This window comes from Chaetura pelagica, unplaced genomic scaffold (assembly GCF_000747805.2).
Source record: "Chaetura pelagica isolate M959 unplaced genomic scaffold, ChaPel_1.0 scaffold102, whole genome shotgun sequence".
Taxonomy (NCBI): domain Eukaryota; kingdom Metazoa; phylum Chordata; class Aves; order Apodiformes; family Apodidae; genus Chaetura; species Chaetura pelagica.
The window spans coordinates 757,389-774,563 of NW_009952483.1; the positions used below are offsets into that span (position 1 = coordinate 757,389).

General features: G+C 40.3%; 1 protein-coding gene across 1 annotated transcript; it reads left to right on the forward strand.

The window, feature by feature from the left end:
• Nucleotides 1–244: 244 nt before the first annotated feature.
• FAM175B (family with sequence similarity 175, member B) lies at nucleotides 245–17,024 on the forward strand. The gene is made up of 9 exons (XM_010008815.1): nucleotides 245–313; nucleotides 699–789; nucleotides 4,107–4,143; nucleotides 6,601–6,667; nucleotides 9,101–9,291; nucleotides 9,859–9,978; nucleotides 10,441–10,525; nucleotides 12,290–12,404; nucleotides 16,057–17,024. Exons 1-9 carry the CDS (start codon nucleotides 245–247, stop codon nucleotides 16,521–16,523), a joined length of 1,242 nt encoding a protein of 413 aa, XP_010007117.1. The 3' UTR covers nucleotides 16,524–17,024.
• Nucleotides 17,025–17,175: the final 151 nt, after the last annotated feature.

Below are 17,175 nucleotides of genomic sequence, written 5' to 3' on the forward strand. Positions count from 1 at the left end.
GGGCCCCCCCGCGCTGCTGCCGGCCCCGCCGCTCGGGCCCCGCCGCTCGGGCCCTGCTGGGCCCCCGCAGGTGCCTCAGGGGGCCTTGGGGGGGCTGCGGGAGCCGCCGGCCCCTCCGGACAAGGTGTTTGTGTGGGAGCGGCGGAGCTGGGAACGGGGGGGTCTTCGGTCCCGCTGCTGTGTGGGAAAACCGCTCGGCTGGGCTTGTTTCCCCATCTCGGCACCAGGAAAGGGCTGGAAAAAAATGGACTTTAGTTACTTCTTGGGTTTTATCGTCCTTGGTTTTGTTCCGAGTCGGGCCCGATCTCCGTACGTAGGTTGGAGGGAGCTGTGCAGGTGTCAGCTCTGCTTCCCCTGAGCTCGGGAGCCCTTGATCCGGCTTCCTCCTCCTCCCCCAGGGCCTGCCTGCCTCCTGGGACCGGAGGCAGAGCATTCCTGTGCTTCATCTCTGCCTCGTACGAGCTGGGATGCACCTGTGCAGCTTTGGGCTTACCCTTATTGTGGGATAACCTGTTCCTTTAGTGTCATGAAAGGATGTTGGCAAATCGAACTCCTGCTGCAGCTCATGTTTATTTCAAACTAAATCTTTGGTTTAGTTCTTCCATTTAATGCTAAGAAAGTTACAGGAAGGGACTCTGTATAGTGGTGGGTTTTTTTCTATTTTTAGTTGTGTTTTTTTTTCCTCTTTGAAATTGTAGGAAGGATTCCTGCTAGGAGAGGTGAGACAAGAAGAGACATTTAGCATCAGTGATTCACAGATCAGCAACACTGAGTTTCTACAAGTGATTGGTAAGTGACAGAACTTTGAGAAATCCTGAAAGAAGCAGCGTTTCCATTTTCAGTCCCAGCAGTTCAGCAAGAATTACTTCACTTGTGAGACCAGCACATGATGTTCCAGTCTCTCCTGTAGTATTGTTCCAGTCTTTGATGTGTGAAGCATTTTTGAGTTTGTGGCTGAGGTGTGAGGAAAGGAGACAGTCCTTTGCTAGATGTGCTTTCATGCATTTCCTTTTGTGGAAGAAAGATCATTCATTAAAAGCATTTATCTGCATTTTATGGTGGAGAAATTATTTATTTGGCTTTGGTCCTGCAGGGAGTTTCCTGCTTGATATGGTTGCCTAAATACAAGCGTGTGCTCAAAATCAAATTAATTGCATTTCTTGATTTTTTTTCTAACACTGGAAGGAGGCAGATTTCCAGTAGAGGGTTTGGATGGGTGTCTGGTGGTTGATGGCCTCATGAACTGTCACATCAAGGTGTGCTGAGGGATATTTGTGAGTTTGGTGAAGAGCACAGCTTGGTTTTGTTGTGAAAAGTGGAAGAAGAGCTGAGATCTTGCAGTAAAGTATTGTTGGTTGAAGTGGGTATTTCCATACACGAGTGAGAAGCTGTTGCATATTTTATATTTTTAGCTCTGTGGTTTATAGAAAACAGGAAACCTCTGACAGGAAATGCCTTTTTTATCTGTGACCTGATGTTGAAATACATCTAAAGCTTCTTTTAAAAACCAAGCTGTGTACATACCTGGCTCGTGAAGGTGATTGCAGATGGCATGGCAGGGTCTGCAGAAAGCTTAGCTAATGCACAGGCAGCATGTGATTGACTGTCAGATGTCTTTCTGATACAGAACTAAAGATCTCTGGAAGTGTCTTCCATAGGATGTCACATCTCAAGGTACCTGCCACCTTAAATGCTTGTGTATTCAAGAATGCAGGAGGTTAATGGTTTCCTATTCCGGTTATTCCTTAGGGAACAGGACTGATAAATTGGCTGTGTGAAGTGTCAATTAGCTACAATTAATTAATTGAGCTAAATTACCAAAAATAAAGGCATAGGATTGTCTGTGTGTGTGCAATCACTGTCAAAGTGTTGCAGAAAGGAAGGCAGCTGATGGCTTTGTCTGTTGGGACAGAACTAGACAGGATTATTCACTGGTAACTGATATTGTTGACAGTGCAGCACAGTCATGTCACCAGCTGCAGCCTCAGCCTGCTTCCATAAACCAAGTGTTTGAGAATTACTCCCTTTTTAGGTAACTCTTTGTCACGTTCCTGATTGCAGTTATTTTCAGAAAATAGAAATTACTCTCCCGTGGAGATCTTCTGGGTATTTTATTTTGGTTTTTTTTTTTGCTTACCAAATGTTTACTTCCATATTTATTGCTTGCCATTAACTTTTGAACTCCCAGTTAAACTCAGGAACTGAAATTGACAGTTCTGTGGCACTGTTGTCACTGGTGAGTTTGAACATCTTTCTGTGTCTGCTGTCTCAAAGCTGAGGCAGTGGTGGTGTTTGAGTATGTATGTGTGTATGTATATAGTACATACATATAGATACAGATAGATATACATATATGAGTACACCTACATATTTTTATATATACATGTGTGTTTTTTTAATATATATGCATATCTATATATATACACATGTATCTAGCTGGACACATTTAGGCTTTAGGAAGAAATTCTTCACTGTGAGGGTGGTGAGACCCTGGCCCAGGTTGCCCAGGGAAGCTGTGGCTGCCCCATCCCTGGCAGTGTTGAAGGGCAGGTTAGATGGGGCTTGGAGCAACCTGGGCTGGTGGGAGGTGGAGGCCCATGCAGGGGGGTTGCAATAGGATGATCTATAAAGTCCCTTCTAACCCAAACCAGTCCAGGATACAATAAGTCACTGTGTAACACTCAAATTCAGAATGATGGCTGCTTCATACCTTCTGAGCAGCAGGCTGGTTGCTTCCTGTTTTTCAAAAGACAAGGTCTGTGGAGCAACACAACAACCCAAGAATCAAGTATGTATACTCAGTTGTTGTAGTCAGTGTATTTGCTGGAAGGAATTGGTCTAAGCTGGAATAATTGCACATGCTGGCTTTGTTTAGCAGATCATTTCCACAGATTCCTGTTTGAAACTGCAGGGTTGATAGACTTCTAAACAATGCCACGTCAGGAACTGTACCAGCAGCATCCTGCAGGGTTCTTGCCAGTGAAAATGCAGGGATTCTCAGGCAGCATGCCTGCCGTGGATGTCCAAGGCCTTGTTTTGATAGTGGCTTAGTGTGTGTAGTCTGTTGTTCTTGGGAACTGTGATCTGGTCCTGACTCTGCTGAGATTGCAATCGCCAGCAGCCCGTGGCCTGCAGAGCTGCGGGTGGTGAGTCACTCCCCAGGAAGGAAGAGTCTCAACAAAGTTGCTGCTAAACACAACTCCAGCAGGGCTCTGATACAGGAGCTGAGTGCTATATTGCTACAAAAGTGCTAGACAGTCTGAGCAGACGCTTCCAGACAGTTGTTGTGTGGTCAGGGTTTAATAATATTATTAAATAACAAGCTGTATTTGGTGAAAAGAGTACAGTAGAACTTGAGAAGTTCTTACCACCACAAAAAAGGAAGTCCTGCTTGGTGTTAGAGGGATGAAGTGGATTGCTTTTTTGCACTTCTCTCACTCTTCTACAAGATTATTGTCATGTTGCAACCTTTGCTGCTTCACTAAGCACCTCAGAATTTATTACAGCTTCTTTGACAAAAATACATCGGTGGCTTTTTACTGTTTCCTATAACTGAGCTATGAATTACAACTGACCATTCTGGAGTGATTTTTAACTCCTTTTCTCATCATAAACTCTATTTACCTCACCTGGTTAAATACTCCAATGTACAACATTGGAGTGATTCCCTTTCCCATCCCTGTTTTTTTTATCAGATGGTGCTGTAATACACAGTGTATATCAATGCAAGTAAACTGTTGTTGAAAGGTGTATCAAAAAGAAAAAAATACAATAAATACCTTTTTGAGGATGTTACAAGCACAAAATAGTATCAAAACTGTGTATTTGAGGCTCAGGTATGTCTGTGTGTATCTGAGCAAGTGTCCAGCTTGCTTATTGTTAACATATTTTCCTTTGTAAAATGGCAGATGAGGAGGAGAAGCCAGTTTTCCAGGTACGGTGCTGTGTCATCAGGTGGTGTTGAGATACAGAGGACAGTGTGTGGTCTGACACAAATGCTTATTTGCTCAGTAGCTGGGATGTGAAGGTTCCTACAAGGTATGCCACTGTAATTTCAGTTTACCTTGAGCAGTTGGACAAATGTCTCTTTTTGTTTGTTGTTGCAGAAATCCATAACCATGAGCCTTGTTCCAAACTCTTTAGGTAAGCATTTTCTGTTGTCTTCCTGTATTGTCTGCACTACAATAGACAGCTCATGGAAATACATCAGCATTTCACATGTCCCCACCAGTGTTTGCTCATCTGATGACACTAGAGAGACACGTGTAAATGGCAGCAGCCGTGACAATGAAAGCATGAGTTTACACTTTTAGTAGCACTTACCTTAGGTTAAAAAAGGTTGGTGAGGCAGCTCAGTTTATTTCTCCGTCTCCTTGGGTTTGTATCTCATGTAGTGGAGGTGGGATAGCAGTTAGACCAAATAATGTCTGATAATCAGAAGAAATGTAAAGTTAATGTAACCTTAGATTAGCTTTGCATGGATAAAGGACACCCTAACCTTAGTCACTTGCTGTGTTGCCAGGTTGTTGCTTTTACTGACTAATTATTCTGAAACTTTCAGCTTACTAGTTATTCTTGCTTTCTGGTCTCCTGCACTCCAGAATTTAAATTGAAATCTATTATATTCTATTGAGCATCTTCCATCTATTAGTTCATAGCATTTTTTTATAGTCTTCACTTGCTATAGAGTGATGGCTTCTAAATTGCTGTCCAGAAATTAATTTTAGAAGGAGTTCCAAGTCAATCTCCTCTTGTTTTTATGTAGAGATTTCCAACCAATTAAGAAAACAAAATACCTAAGATATTATGATGGACATTAGTTACATGAGAGAGAAAATCTGCTGTCATTTGCTACCTGGTGATTCCAGGGAGGGTGCTCTTAACCCAGGGATTCAAATGCTAGAGACTGTACAGCAAGATAATATCCCAGTGTCTGCTAGACTCTTTCTGGTTCCTGGTGATGCTTTGTGTAGCACATACCAAAACTGATCATGTTTACTGCTTCTCCACAGTCAAGAAATTGGTTGTTAGTAGCTGAGATGATGGAGGAGGGGGGAGAGGTCTGGGTTTCACTGCATGGCTGCTGCACAAGAGCACTGATGGTTAATTTACTTCAGAGCACAGGGGAAGCTCTCACAGGTCATGCAGCCTTTAACAGTACCAGAGCGTGCTGCTGGTTTCTCTGTTCCTTTAGTTGGAGCAGATGCTGATTTTAGGGCATTCTCCCTTATTCTTTTCACTTCAGTGTAGCCAGTCTGAGGGAGGCACATTGCTCATCCACTCTGTTCTTGGAAGCTGGCACTGCTGGTGTGAAGGATAGGCTTGGTTGCAGTGCTTTTGCCAACATGTGGGAACTGAGTAAGAAGCAAGGATTTTAAAAGAGCTGATTTCTCTCTCTGTGCAGTTTTCAAATGGAGTGTTCTGTTCAGTACTAGTTGTTCATTCTATAAAAAGAATATTCTTGTAGATCCTAGAAAGAGAAATAGATATCCACTACTTATAAGAAGATATAAACATTCCAAACATTAATTGAACAGATTATGCAAATATTATGTAGAATCTCACATTAGTAGTTAGTTGTAATCTTAACATTCCAAATAACCTGCATCTTAAAACAATTTCTATTTCCACCCTTATTTACCAGCCAAGTACTGAGCTCAGGATTTTTTGTTGTGGTTTTTTTACCCCCCCACACAAGAGCTTAGATTATAGACCTCTAAAACAGGGTGTTTTCCTACAATACTTTAGGTGTTAGTGATACCAGCTCTTGAAAGGGACCAAGGACTTGGCAGGTAAGTCAGGGAGGAATCTGTTTTCAAACGTTTTTCCTTTTATCATGAAGTGTGATCTACTTAATTTATAAACCTGTCTGTGTAGATAGATATATAAATTCTTAAATCTGTCCTGTCCTCAAAAGAATAACTTGTCAGGGTTTGAGCCTCAGTTCTGTAATCAGAGCCACACAGAAAGACCATGATCCTTTGGATCCTTGCTAACCTCAGTCTAACTGGTTTGGCTTTGAGGGTCCAATTGCAGGACTGAAGCTTAAGAAATTGATTTGTAGTTGCATGTAAAATGGCCCTGCTTTCCTTTCTTCTTTGGCAGGTAGCCCTTTTGTTATCAAATCAGGGTTTTACCGAATGGTAGTCAAAATAAAATGACACAGACCATTTGTGTATGTACCCCTTTTTGTAGGGCCTAGCAGTGAAATAGTAGGCATCAATCTGATGTCTGCAAAGAAAGCATTTTAAAACTAATAATGTTGTAATTCATTGCTAGTGGTTTAAAAAAGGTTAAGGTTTTTGCAGCAGCTAGTCTTATGCATCTAGGTTAAATGTGAGCAGCTTCCTCTGTCTGTGAGCTGTGCAGTTAGACCTGGACTGGCTGTGCTCTACGTGGCACCTAAATTGGATATCTCAAATAGGCAGTGTGAATACTGAAACACTGACCTGTGTTGATAAAGGTAAAACCGTGGAAGTTCTTACTATGATGTCTAGAATTCTATCTATGCAAAGAACACAAAGAGTAAATTATCTGCTGTATGTATCGTGTGTTTGTAAACCGTGTACCTACCTTTCTCTCTTCCTTTTTTCGTTCAAGCTTTTATGACTATGCAGGCAAGGTTAATGAGGAGAGTTTGGACAGGATTCTTAAAGACCGAAGAAAAGTAAGTTTTCTGTCTTTTCATCCTCTTCTAGTCATTAGAGCCTGTAATGAAAGAGAGCAATTCTGGAAAACAAACAAGGTTGGCAACTGGAAGAAATACTTGCTTTCACAAATCTGATCGTTTGTTTTGACCCAATGCTTATCCTGTACAGAATGTGGTACTAAGGTTAAACTGGGGACAATGTCTAAATTCCCTGAAGAAATGCAAAAGATTGAAGTTCAGGCCTCCAAAAGTGAAGGACCAGTATTGACCCTCTAAAATTCCTGAGCTAAACATGTAGCATAATGGTTGTGTGCTCTGCTGCTGGAACCAAGAACAATGGAGCTGCTCTGAAAAGCTGTTCTGAAGAGTTGATTTCAAAGAGTGGTCATGATAAAGCCTTGTAATTGCAATTTTTGCAGTGTCAGTTTTACACTGGAAAAACCTGTGTCAGTTATCTCAGAAGTTGCCACAGCTTTATGCCATGTCTGTGTTATTAGCAGCACAACTGGTATTAAGATTAAATTTGAGTAGTTACATGGAGGAGAGTCAAAGCCTTTTTCAGGGTTCCATCTTGTTCCCTGTGTGAATACACTGCCCTCTGATCATCAGATGGTTACTTCAGAAGCTCTCCTGAGCTGACACTTTGAAGAGCAGAGCTGAAGGTCTAGTTTTTATGTAGTGAAGTGAATCAACCAGTCAGCTTGCTCTGGCAAAAGCACACTAACTGACCTGCATGGTTAAACTTATGGCAGTGGTGGACCCTGTTAGACCCGTTAGAAAAGCATCACCAGTGCTTGAATTTGGCTCACAAGGTCTGGTTAGTGCCAGAGCTAGTACAGGGTTGGTGTGGTTAAAGCAAGACCTTTTTCCTTGCTTAATTTATTCTGCAAAACAGCAGCAAACCCATGTCATTCCAGTTGCTGGTTGTATTTCACTAGTGGCCTGTTGGGTTTGGGGATTTCTGTCCTTAATTTTCCCTGCTCTGGTCTGAGTAAGAAGGTCTACTTTGTGAACCCATCATCTTCATGCAAAGTGTGTGATGACAGTTTCCCAACTGCAAACTGAATTTGCAGTCTTGACTTTCTCTTCACCTCACCCATCTGAATTGTGGGCTTTGCCTTACAGACAGGGCTTAAGTTGAGAAGGGATCTTTAGGGAAGCAAGTCTTAAATCTGTGCAGCTGCTGCAACACTGATGTTATTTGTGTGTGTGTGTGTTTCTTCTAGCAAATGTCCTCAGAATAAACACCTCTGTATATACAAATGTATTGATGCTTAGTGCAGAGGTGCTTTGTGTATTTATACATACAGACATGTACATCTTTATGGAGTGAGTTACTAGTCTCAGATCCTGAATTCTGTAACCCCCTAACTCTATTCCAGCATACTAAGTATATTAAGTTCCCCTTCAGGAGACAAGTCAAACACCATCATTTAAAAAGATTTCTCTCCTGCTAGATTTCAGTGGAATTTTACTTTGTTAGGACCTACCTTGCAGGAAGACTCTGGCAAGGTGCATCATCTGTGGTGAAATGAAAACACACAAGTGTAATGTGATTAAAGCACCACAGATTTAATGACATTAATTTTCATAACTTCAAAAAAGAAATACTACTGTCTGGGAACCAAGACAGTCTTGTATTCTCTTTTGTTAGCCAGTAAGCACATTTTGTTACAATCAGACTAAGTGATTGTACAGAATTATTGTAAAAATTTCAGAACAGTGCTTCCATTTTTTGGAATGTTGCTGAATCTGCTCTATTGCACTGAATATATACCTGCAGTCCAAATGCCTCACTACCCAATAAGGCTTCTTTTTTGAACTCTTCTTAAACCAAATTTTTCATTATGTGTCCTTTTTTCATTAATCTCTTGAATGAAATGTTATTTTACATGAAGAAAAGGAGTTTAATGCATGTTGTATTAGAAATAATAATTGAATTAGAATGGGTCTTATCTGATGTGCATATGAATCTTTCACAATTAAATACACAATGAGATCATTGTGTTGTTCTACACAGCAGAGTCCCATACATGACCAGACATGAATTTGCAAATAGGTTTGTGAAGAGAAGTGTCTTACAAATCAATACAAGTGAAGAAGCAGTTGAAATATTTAGACTAAAGAGAGCCTACATCTGCTCAAGTCTAATAATTTGAAGATGCTCCAAAATTTGATGCTAAAATTAAATGATTGAAGTGTTTCTGAAGTGGAATCCTGAATGGCATTGAAGACACACAGGTGTTTGTAGCACAGTAAGGCTGAGCAATTAATAGTCTTGTTGGAACAGGATGTCTCTTGGGTTATTTAACAGGTGCAAGCCTCTAGTAATTCAGTCCAATTTCCTTGTAATAAAGCTATTGGCTAACTATGTGAGCAACTTTATTGTCAGACAATAAACATGTATGTCTGCTAATACTGTGGTTTTTTTCTGATGTACTTTTATTACAGAACGTTATTGGATGGTACAGATTTAGGAGAAACACTCAACAGCAAATGTCTTATAGAGAGCACATCATCCACAAGCAGCTGACACACATTCTTGGAGTGCCTGATCTTGTCTTCCTCCTCTTCAGCTTCATTTCCACTGCAAATAACTCAACCCATGCTTTAGAATATGTGCTTTTTAGACCAAACCGAAGGTAAGAAATCTGTGTAGATGAACCAGTCCTCTTTTTAAAATTATTATTCTTATTGCTGTTCTTTATGCTATAAATTGTATTAAGATTTATACAGTCACATGTAAGGAAAGCTTTGTGTTTGTCAGGTGATGTCTTGCAGTACAATGGTTAGTCACAAGAGCTTTTTTTTCTGTGCAAGTCATTTATAAATTAAAGTTTTGGGGGGAGTAAAAGTTCTTTTCAGTCTTTAAGCCTTCAGATAACTACCAAAAAAAGTATATTTTAAGAGAAATCAGATACCACTGCCATGCTTGTTATTATGGACTTGAATGTAGCTTCACCCTTCTTATATCTGAAGTAGTTTGAATGCACAATTGAAAGGTTCTAAGAGGTAGGTCCATCTCGAGGGAGTTTTTGGTATGCATTTATTTTGAACACAGCTTTGAATATTTAGCAGCTTTTATAATAAACCCAACCCACAAGCTGTAAAATTAGATGAGCTCATCAGAGAGATGGCATCATATCAAGGCTATTGTAAATGATCTTTCTGAGCATGAATTAAGAAGTCTTTCTAAACTTTCTCTACAGGTATAATCAAAGGGTGTCGCTTACTATTCCTAATCTAGGTAACACTAGCCAACAGGAATACAAAGTTTCTTCAGTGCCAAACACTTCTCAGAATTATGCCAAAGTTATTAAGGAACATGGGTAAGCATTTTTCCTTTGCAAATGAAGTACAGTCACCAATTCTATATTCTTGACCTTCCAAAGAATAGTACAAATATGCATTTCAAGCAGGAGAAACCCAAGTTCTGCAGGAAAATGGTCTGTTCCCACTGCATTAGTTTTTAAAGTAATTTTGATTAAATGCTGTAAAGGCAAGGTAGCTTTTCTGACTGTTAACAAAGAAATTATATAAAATTAAAGATTTCTGCACATGTTTAATCTCATTCAAAAGGGACTTTGTTCTTCCAGAAGGAATTTTGGTGTTTAATATACTGCTGTCCCAATTTTGGTTCTTGGGTGTATGGTATGGTTTTTAGTGATATGAAATAAAATACATGTTAGAGCAAAACTGCTAAGAGTGCTTACCAGCAATTCAGAGACAGCATGAGCTAGAAATTTGTGTTGTTCTTTCTAAGTAATAAATTCTCCTTTTTTTTTTTTTAGTACTGATTTTTTTGACAAAGATGGAGTGATGAAGGACATCAGGGCTATATATCAGATTTATAATGCACTTCAGGAAAAAGTACAGGTAACTTCCTTTGCTTATTATTGATCCATATGTATCTGGTGTCTTTTGTTTGTCCTTTGCTTAAACTAGAGGATGGGGACGGAGATTTTTAGAGCTCATCAACAATTTATTACAGGCTGTAGGGGAAAGAAGTCTTGACTTTCTTTAACAATGTGTCAGCTTCTAGTTAGTGTGTGCATTTGCAGTGGCTGCTGTAAAAGTGGTTGTTGGGAATATCATCCATTTTTTCTCTTTTGCAAGTAAGAATGATGTAATGCTTAGTGATTTCTGGGAGAGGTTAGCTATTTTTAAGAGTATGTGTTGAAGAAAAGCCTTACTGAAGGCTGGAGGAAGTTGCACAGGTTTAGAGGCTTGCCTGTGTGAGTTTAAAAATGATTCCTGGCTCTTGGTATGTACCATGCAGCAAAGAGCTCCATCTGTTAGTTAAAACTTGTGAATATTTTGTGTAGAGCATGAGTGAATCCTGCTCCAAATGTGGCAAAGCATCTGAAAAGTGCCTTGAGTGTCACATCTCCTCAGTGCAAGCTTGTCAATTCACAGCTTGTCCTATGTGAAGAGCAGCGTAGCTGTGCTGCCTGGGGAGCACACACATCTGCTAATTGTGCTTCAGTCACAGCTTATTCCCAGGCTTTCCCTTTACATCTGCCCTGGAGGGATTCGTGTCTCAGCTCCAGCTTAGCTTTGCTGGTTGGCACGTACAGCAGAGAACAAGGCAGGAACCTCCAGTCAGTCATCCCTGACCCTGCTTATTCAGGAAGGCAGCTATTTCTAACCTGCCTTGTGAGGTGGGTGGCTTGGATCCAGGAGGCAGGCAGCTCTCATGCCACCTTCAGGACACATGAAAAACTCTTTTCAGAGGGTGTCCCATTAGCTAAGGTGTTATTCTGTAATGCTTTTTTTTTTTTTTTCCCAAGAGCACACACCTCCCTTCATGCTCTTGCTGTCTGGAAAATAAGAAAATGTATCATCATCAGGGAGTTGCCTTCACACCTGTTAAAACTCTGACTCTTTGTAGTTGTGGTGCTGTTTACAGACCTTAAGAGAAACTTAGGTGTTAGCTAACTTTGGAGGAGCTCTTATCTTTAAAGTGACTTTCACGAAGAACATTTACAGGACTGGAAAAAAAATTTCTGGTAAAGCAGCTGAGCCGTGTATTTGTGTTACCAATTAGTTGGGAGAAGAGGGTTCAAACTTTATAAACTTCTCAAAATTAGATCTAGAAATGAAAACATAGTTTTTCAACTCAGGTGAGATCAGTAACCTTTTGGAGAAAAGCTGTAAATAGCTGGTGATATCAAGACTCATCAGTGCTTGTAGAGCTGTGTGCTCTTCAAAACTGATTGTGTTTAAGGATAATGACCCATACTTAGTTTCTGAAGAAGTAAACAATATCCAGTATAACATGCTCAGATTAAAAAAGCAATCAATATTACCCTGAGCTGCTGAGAACAGTGTATTTAAAATTTAAAAATAAAAATCTCTTCCATCAAGTAGGAAGAACTGTCTTTGGATTTTACTACAAACCTTTCTATAATGGTAAGTGACTTGGAAATGCTTTTCTTACCATGCAGCAGTTGGGAATTGCAACAACCAGTAAAGAAAATGATCTTCAGGTTGAGTATTATAGTCTGATATTTTCAAGTCCTGCTCTTTAGTTCTGTGTTTTTAATTGCATCTTGTCTGGTAGTAGCTTTATTAATGTTCTCATGGAAGTCTTTCATGTTTTTTTGCCAAATCTTAGCAGATCTTTTGTTTTTCTCCTAGGCAGTGTGTATAGATGTAGAAAAAAGTGAACGTGTCGTTGAATCTTTTCAAGCTGATGTAAACAAGTTGAAAAGGCAAATCGCACAAAAGAAAAATGAAAAAGAACAAGAATTAAGTAAGTTTCCTTTTAATTTTTTCTTGGTTTGCTTCAGAAGCAGATGCTGTAGGGACAAAAGGCTTTGTGAAAGTATTTTGAGTTGCTTTCCTGATGGCAAAACCTAAAAACCCCACATTGGGAAGGGGTATATGATGGGTTTATGTTGAATGATAACTGAACAGTGAAAGTACGTGTACTGCAGGTATTTTTGTGAGAGTCATCCAATGTTAGCAAAATTAAAACACAGGAGAGAGACAAAGCTGAAGAATGAGAAAGTAATTTTGGGAAATAACACAGGGAAAGATTGGTTGTAGGAGAGGAAACGTGGAGCAAAGCCAGGAAAGGGAAAAAGCAAATGTAACCACTGGGGACATTGCTTTTTGAAGTATCATAGTTACAAGGTACTGAGTTAACAGGCTAGTAGCTATCCACTTGAAATCTATATTCCCTTTCCCACTCCCCGACTCTTATCCCCAAATACAATCCCAGCACAATTAAATTAAAATTCAGTTATATTTCTGGACACCAGGCAAACTGGGTGAAGTAAAATCAATGCTTAAGTGATGAACTTTGATGTAGATCATGATTTTTGATCTTGCAGCTTTTAGTGGATGTGTCAGTTTTTTTCACCACTGATTTAGAGAAGACCACCTACATTTTTATCTTCCTGTCCCACTTCACAGTTACTGAATCCTAATTTAGTCAGCATTTTTTTTCATTATTTGCTGACTGTGTGGTGAGCATAATTAGCACTGAATTAACGCTTTTCAGTGTTGAACTAAATCTTCCCTAAAAACTCATTTTGCAGTCATTCCTGTCTTCAGAAGTACTTGCTAGAAAGTGGAATAAATTACTTAAATGCAGAATATTGTTGGAATTTGCCTGTCTATTTCAAGTACTGTATCACATAGTTTGATCTGTCAGGCCACTTCTCTAAGGTTTTTCCTTCTCCAGCCTCAGAGATAAGGTAAGAACCAGCACCAGCCACAGACCATTTGAAAGATGGAAGTGACACAAGTTGCTGCCGTTTCCTGCTTGACTGTAGGTGAAACAGCCTGGGAACTGCTACTACAAGAGCTAATGAGAAGTGGAGATGGGAATGTAGTGTGACTGGAGCTGATCCCAGCCCATATGGCAAAAGCTGGGGGAGGAGGAAGAGCAGTCAGTGCTGGCCTCTGATACTGCTAGTGAGATGCAAATGCTGGCCTGAGAATTTATGCCAGAGCAGATAATCATGTGAGAGGGCTGAAACAAGAAGACATGCAGCTGGTATCTCTAGTGTATTTAGATTTATGTGGCTAAATACTGAAGCTGGCCTTCTGTTCTCCTGCTTCCTCAATATTTGAGAATTTTCTTGCTTTTAGTGAGTTAACTGTTCTAGTCAGTGGCTCTCTGAGCCGGAGGAAAATGGAGCACTTGATTTCAATGCCTGCAGTAGTATTGTGTTTAAGCTTGTTACTGTGGCACATTTTTGGTGAACAGGTTATAACTATAACACTGTCATGTAAAAGTCAGTTGAGACTTGGCTTGCCAGAACACTGGAATAATTTTGCCCATGTATGAGCATGTTCTAGGGAATAGTGAGTGCTGTGCACTTCCCAGGTGCCAGGAAACCTCCCACTACAGCTCTAATATCATGGAGTAAAAATGGAGTGCTGTTACTTAGCCACTTGAGGGAGTACCTAATTTTTATTTGTGAAGATATAGCTAATTGACTTATTAAAGGAACTCTTCAGCCTTGATGTTTTTGCTTTTTTCCAGCAGCTTGGTGTTACAGTTAGTAGAGCTGATACCATTTTGTCCATTGCCTAGCTGCAAGCCAGCTTTAAATATACCAGTGTATATTAGGGTGTATATTAGTTAGGGTTAGGGTTAGACAGGTGTTTGGAAGTTAGTAACCAGTTAGAAACCAGGAAAAAGCTGAAGTCTCCCCCAGTGCTTAACAAACCTTCCTGCAGGGAAGTTTTTCTTCCTGTCTAATGTGTACTATTCTCAATTAAGCTGCCTTCTGCTTTCTGTTCCACAGCAGCCTCTTATGTACAGTTGAAGACTTAAATTATTCCAGTCTTTCCTTTTCAGTCATGATATCTAGACCTCTAATGAGACCTTCTCTTTTGTGCAGTTTCTCGAGGTTTTTTCCTATTTCTCAAACTGTGATGTTTAAAAATACAGTGTTCTAGTTGTAGTTGTAACCATTACAGTAGGTACTAAAATACTACTTGCCTGTTTCTCAGCAGCTGAGCACACTTAATGCATGTTGATATTTATAGTTTACATAAATCAAGAGTAAGCCTGTGTTGCTTGTCAGCAGAAGGATGTAACCATTCCTCATTTTGCCATTTGTACAGTTCATTGTTCCTTTGTGTGTCTGCCTGAAATTATTTTCCAAATCATCTCATGTTAAGATCACTTTGAAATTCCTGTTCTAATACTCTGTTATACTTGCAGCTATTACTGGCATGGAACCATCTGTAATTTTAATAAGCATTGCTGGTTGAATTCCATCATTGAGGTTGTTAGTGCAAGTGTATTTCCAGTTCTAGGGCAGAGCTGTGAGAGCCTCATCTTGGCACATCTTCATCATCATAGTGCTTATGTTACTGCTTATTCATTATGAAACATGGAGATGCTTTGAAATCCTTGAAGGGAAGGTGTATCTGTGGCTTTTGGTCTTGCTTGGGTGGTTAAAACCACGTGAACTAGAAAAAGACCTTGTCCTTAATGGGCAAATGTATTTATAGCACCTATCCAAGCCTCCAGTTGTGTAAATAAAAGTTAGATCATGGAAGTGGTGGGTTTATCCATTGTATGTGGCTTTTCACAGGGAACAGATGTCAGTGATGGTGTCTGACCCTTCCAGCTCTGGTGAGCAGCATCCCTTAGCAGCCTCACACTAGTGCCAGAGCCCTGGGTGTGGATCGCTGTGCCAGGGACCTAAAAACACAGGCTGGAAAGGTGGTTCCTGCTCAGCCAGCTAGTTAGCAGTCTCAGTGTGAGGTACCATGTGAGAGTACAGCTGTTTTGACCAGCAGAAGGTGAGCGTTGTACACTGTGGTCTCAACAGCCTGCTGGGCTCATCACAGGCATTGGGAGGAAAAGGTTTTAAAATCATAATTTGAGGGAAGCAGACAAGATAACTTTGCTGGTGTTCCTGAGGTTGTTCCCTAGAACCAGGAGCATTCAGGGAAAGTAGAGAAGTGATTTTGAGTTTTAATATCACAGTAGAAGTGAAGTACTGTTGTTCCAGCGAACTTGAGTCAAGCTTTCAGTACTGAATAAGAGAAAGGTGGAGAGGAGCAGGCACAAGGAGCTCTTCCAAAGCTACTTTTTGATGTGAGAAGGAATTAAGAAATAGAGAAGATGAGGTGGAAAGAGCAGCAGGTTCTGGGAACTTCGTGTAGCTGGTTTTTTTTAGGGAACTTAAACTGGAGGAAATGAACTGCAGAGGATGACTTTGCACAGAAAAATGTAGCACACTTGCACTTGGCTCATCTGCTTTCTGAACACATTTCGGTTTTGAAATAGGATCAGTAGGATCCACAAGTTCCACTAACACTGATCATTTGATGGATGTACTGCTAAATTTAGGGAAGTGTGGTGTGTTGCAGCCAGGTCATGTAAAACATTGCAGAGCAAGCATTAAGTGCACTGATTTTCTTTGCTTTTGTAGGAATGCAGCAAGCAATTTTAAGCAGGCAAATGCCAACAGATAACTTGGAACCTATGTTTGTTCCACGAATGTCCTACACTGGATTTGCTGTGGAAGGCTGCACGCTTGAAGATTCAGATGTCTCTGATCCTCCCCCTCCATATTCTGATTTCAATGCATCCAATCAAGAAAGTACTGTCAGTCATGGTCTCCTCGACAGCAGTGTTTTTATGCCTCGGCCTCAAGCAGTAGGTTCTTCCAGTTATGTTTCCACAAATGCAGGATTGAAATATTCTGGTAATGGAGCATCCATGCCATCTTCCCAAAGAGCAGTTGGTGACAATATTGATGAATCAGAAGACAGTGATTATGAAAATTTGCTTGAACCTACAGAGTCATCTGACAGTGAATACTCACAGACAAGGGATTCACGACCTGCAGCACATCCCGATGGAGATTCCAGGAACACTCAAACTTCTCAGATTTGATAGGGGGAGGGAAAAGAAATCCACATGACACTGTTTTTTCATTTGTTCCAGAGAGATTTTGGGGATTTGACCTGGAAGAAATGAACTACACAGGATTTCTGTGCACACAAAATGTAGAAGACTTGCACTAGAGGGTTTATTCACCTTGTGATACATTTTGCAAGTTTTATAATGGAATCATTAGGATAATCAAATTGTACCAATACTGGTGAGCTTCATGGATGTACTGGTAAATTTAGGCAAAATGAAATTTATAGAGAACTTGTAGCTTTTGTTGCCGTATTCTCTTTAAGACAATAAATTGGGATGTAGTAACTAAGCACAGCTAGTCTACAAATGATGTTCTCAAATCAAAACTTACCTCTTGCACTATCATGCCTTGAATTTTAATTTTGGAAAGGGAAGAATTGTATCATCAGCCGCCTTCAAAATAGCTTTTTGTGGTAAGCCAAGTTGGCCTTTGCAAGCAGAGGAATGTTGGTAACTCTGAGAAGCCTGACTGGAACAGATGTGGTCTACCTTCTTCTATCAGCATGCTCTTTTACCAGAGAAGGGGTTTGTTTCAACCTGTTTTTTACTAGCAGAATGTGTGTATCACTTCAAATGATGGTTGCCTTTTTTTCTGTAAAGGGTGTTGGGGGGGGGGGGGGGG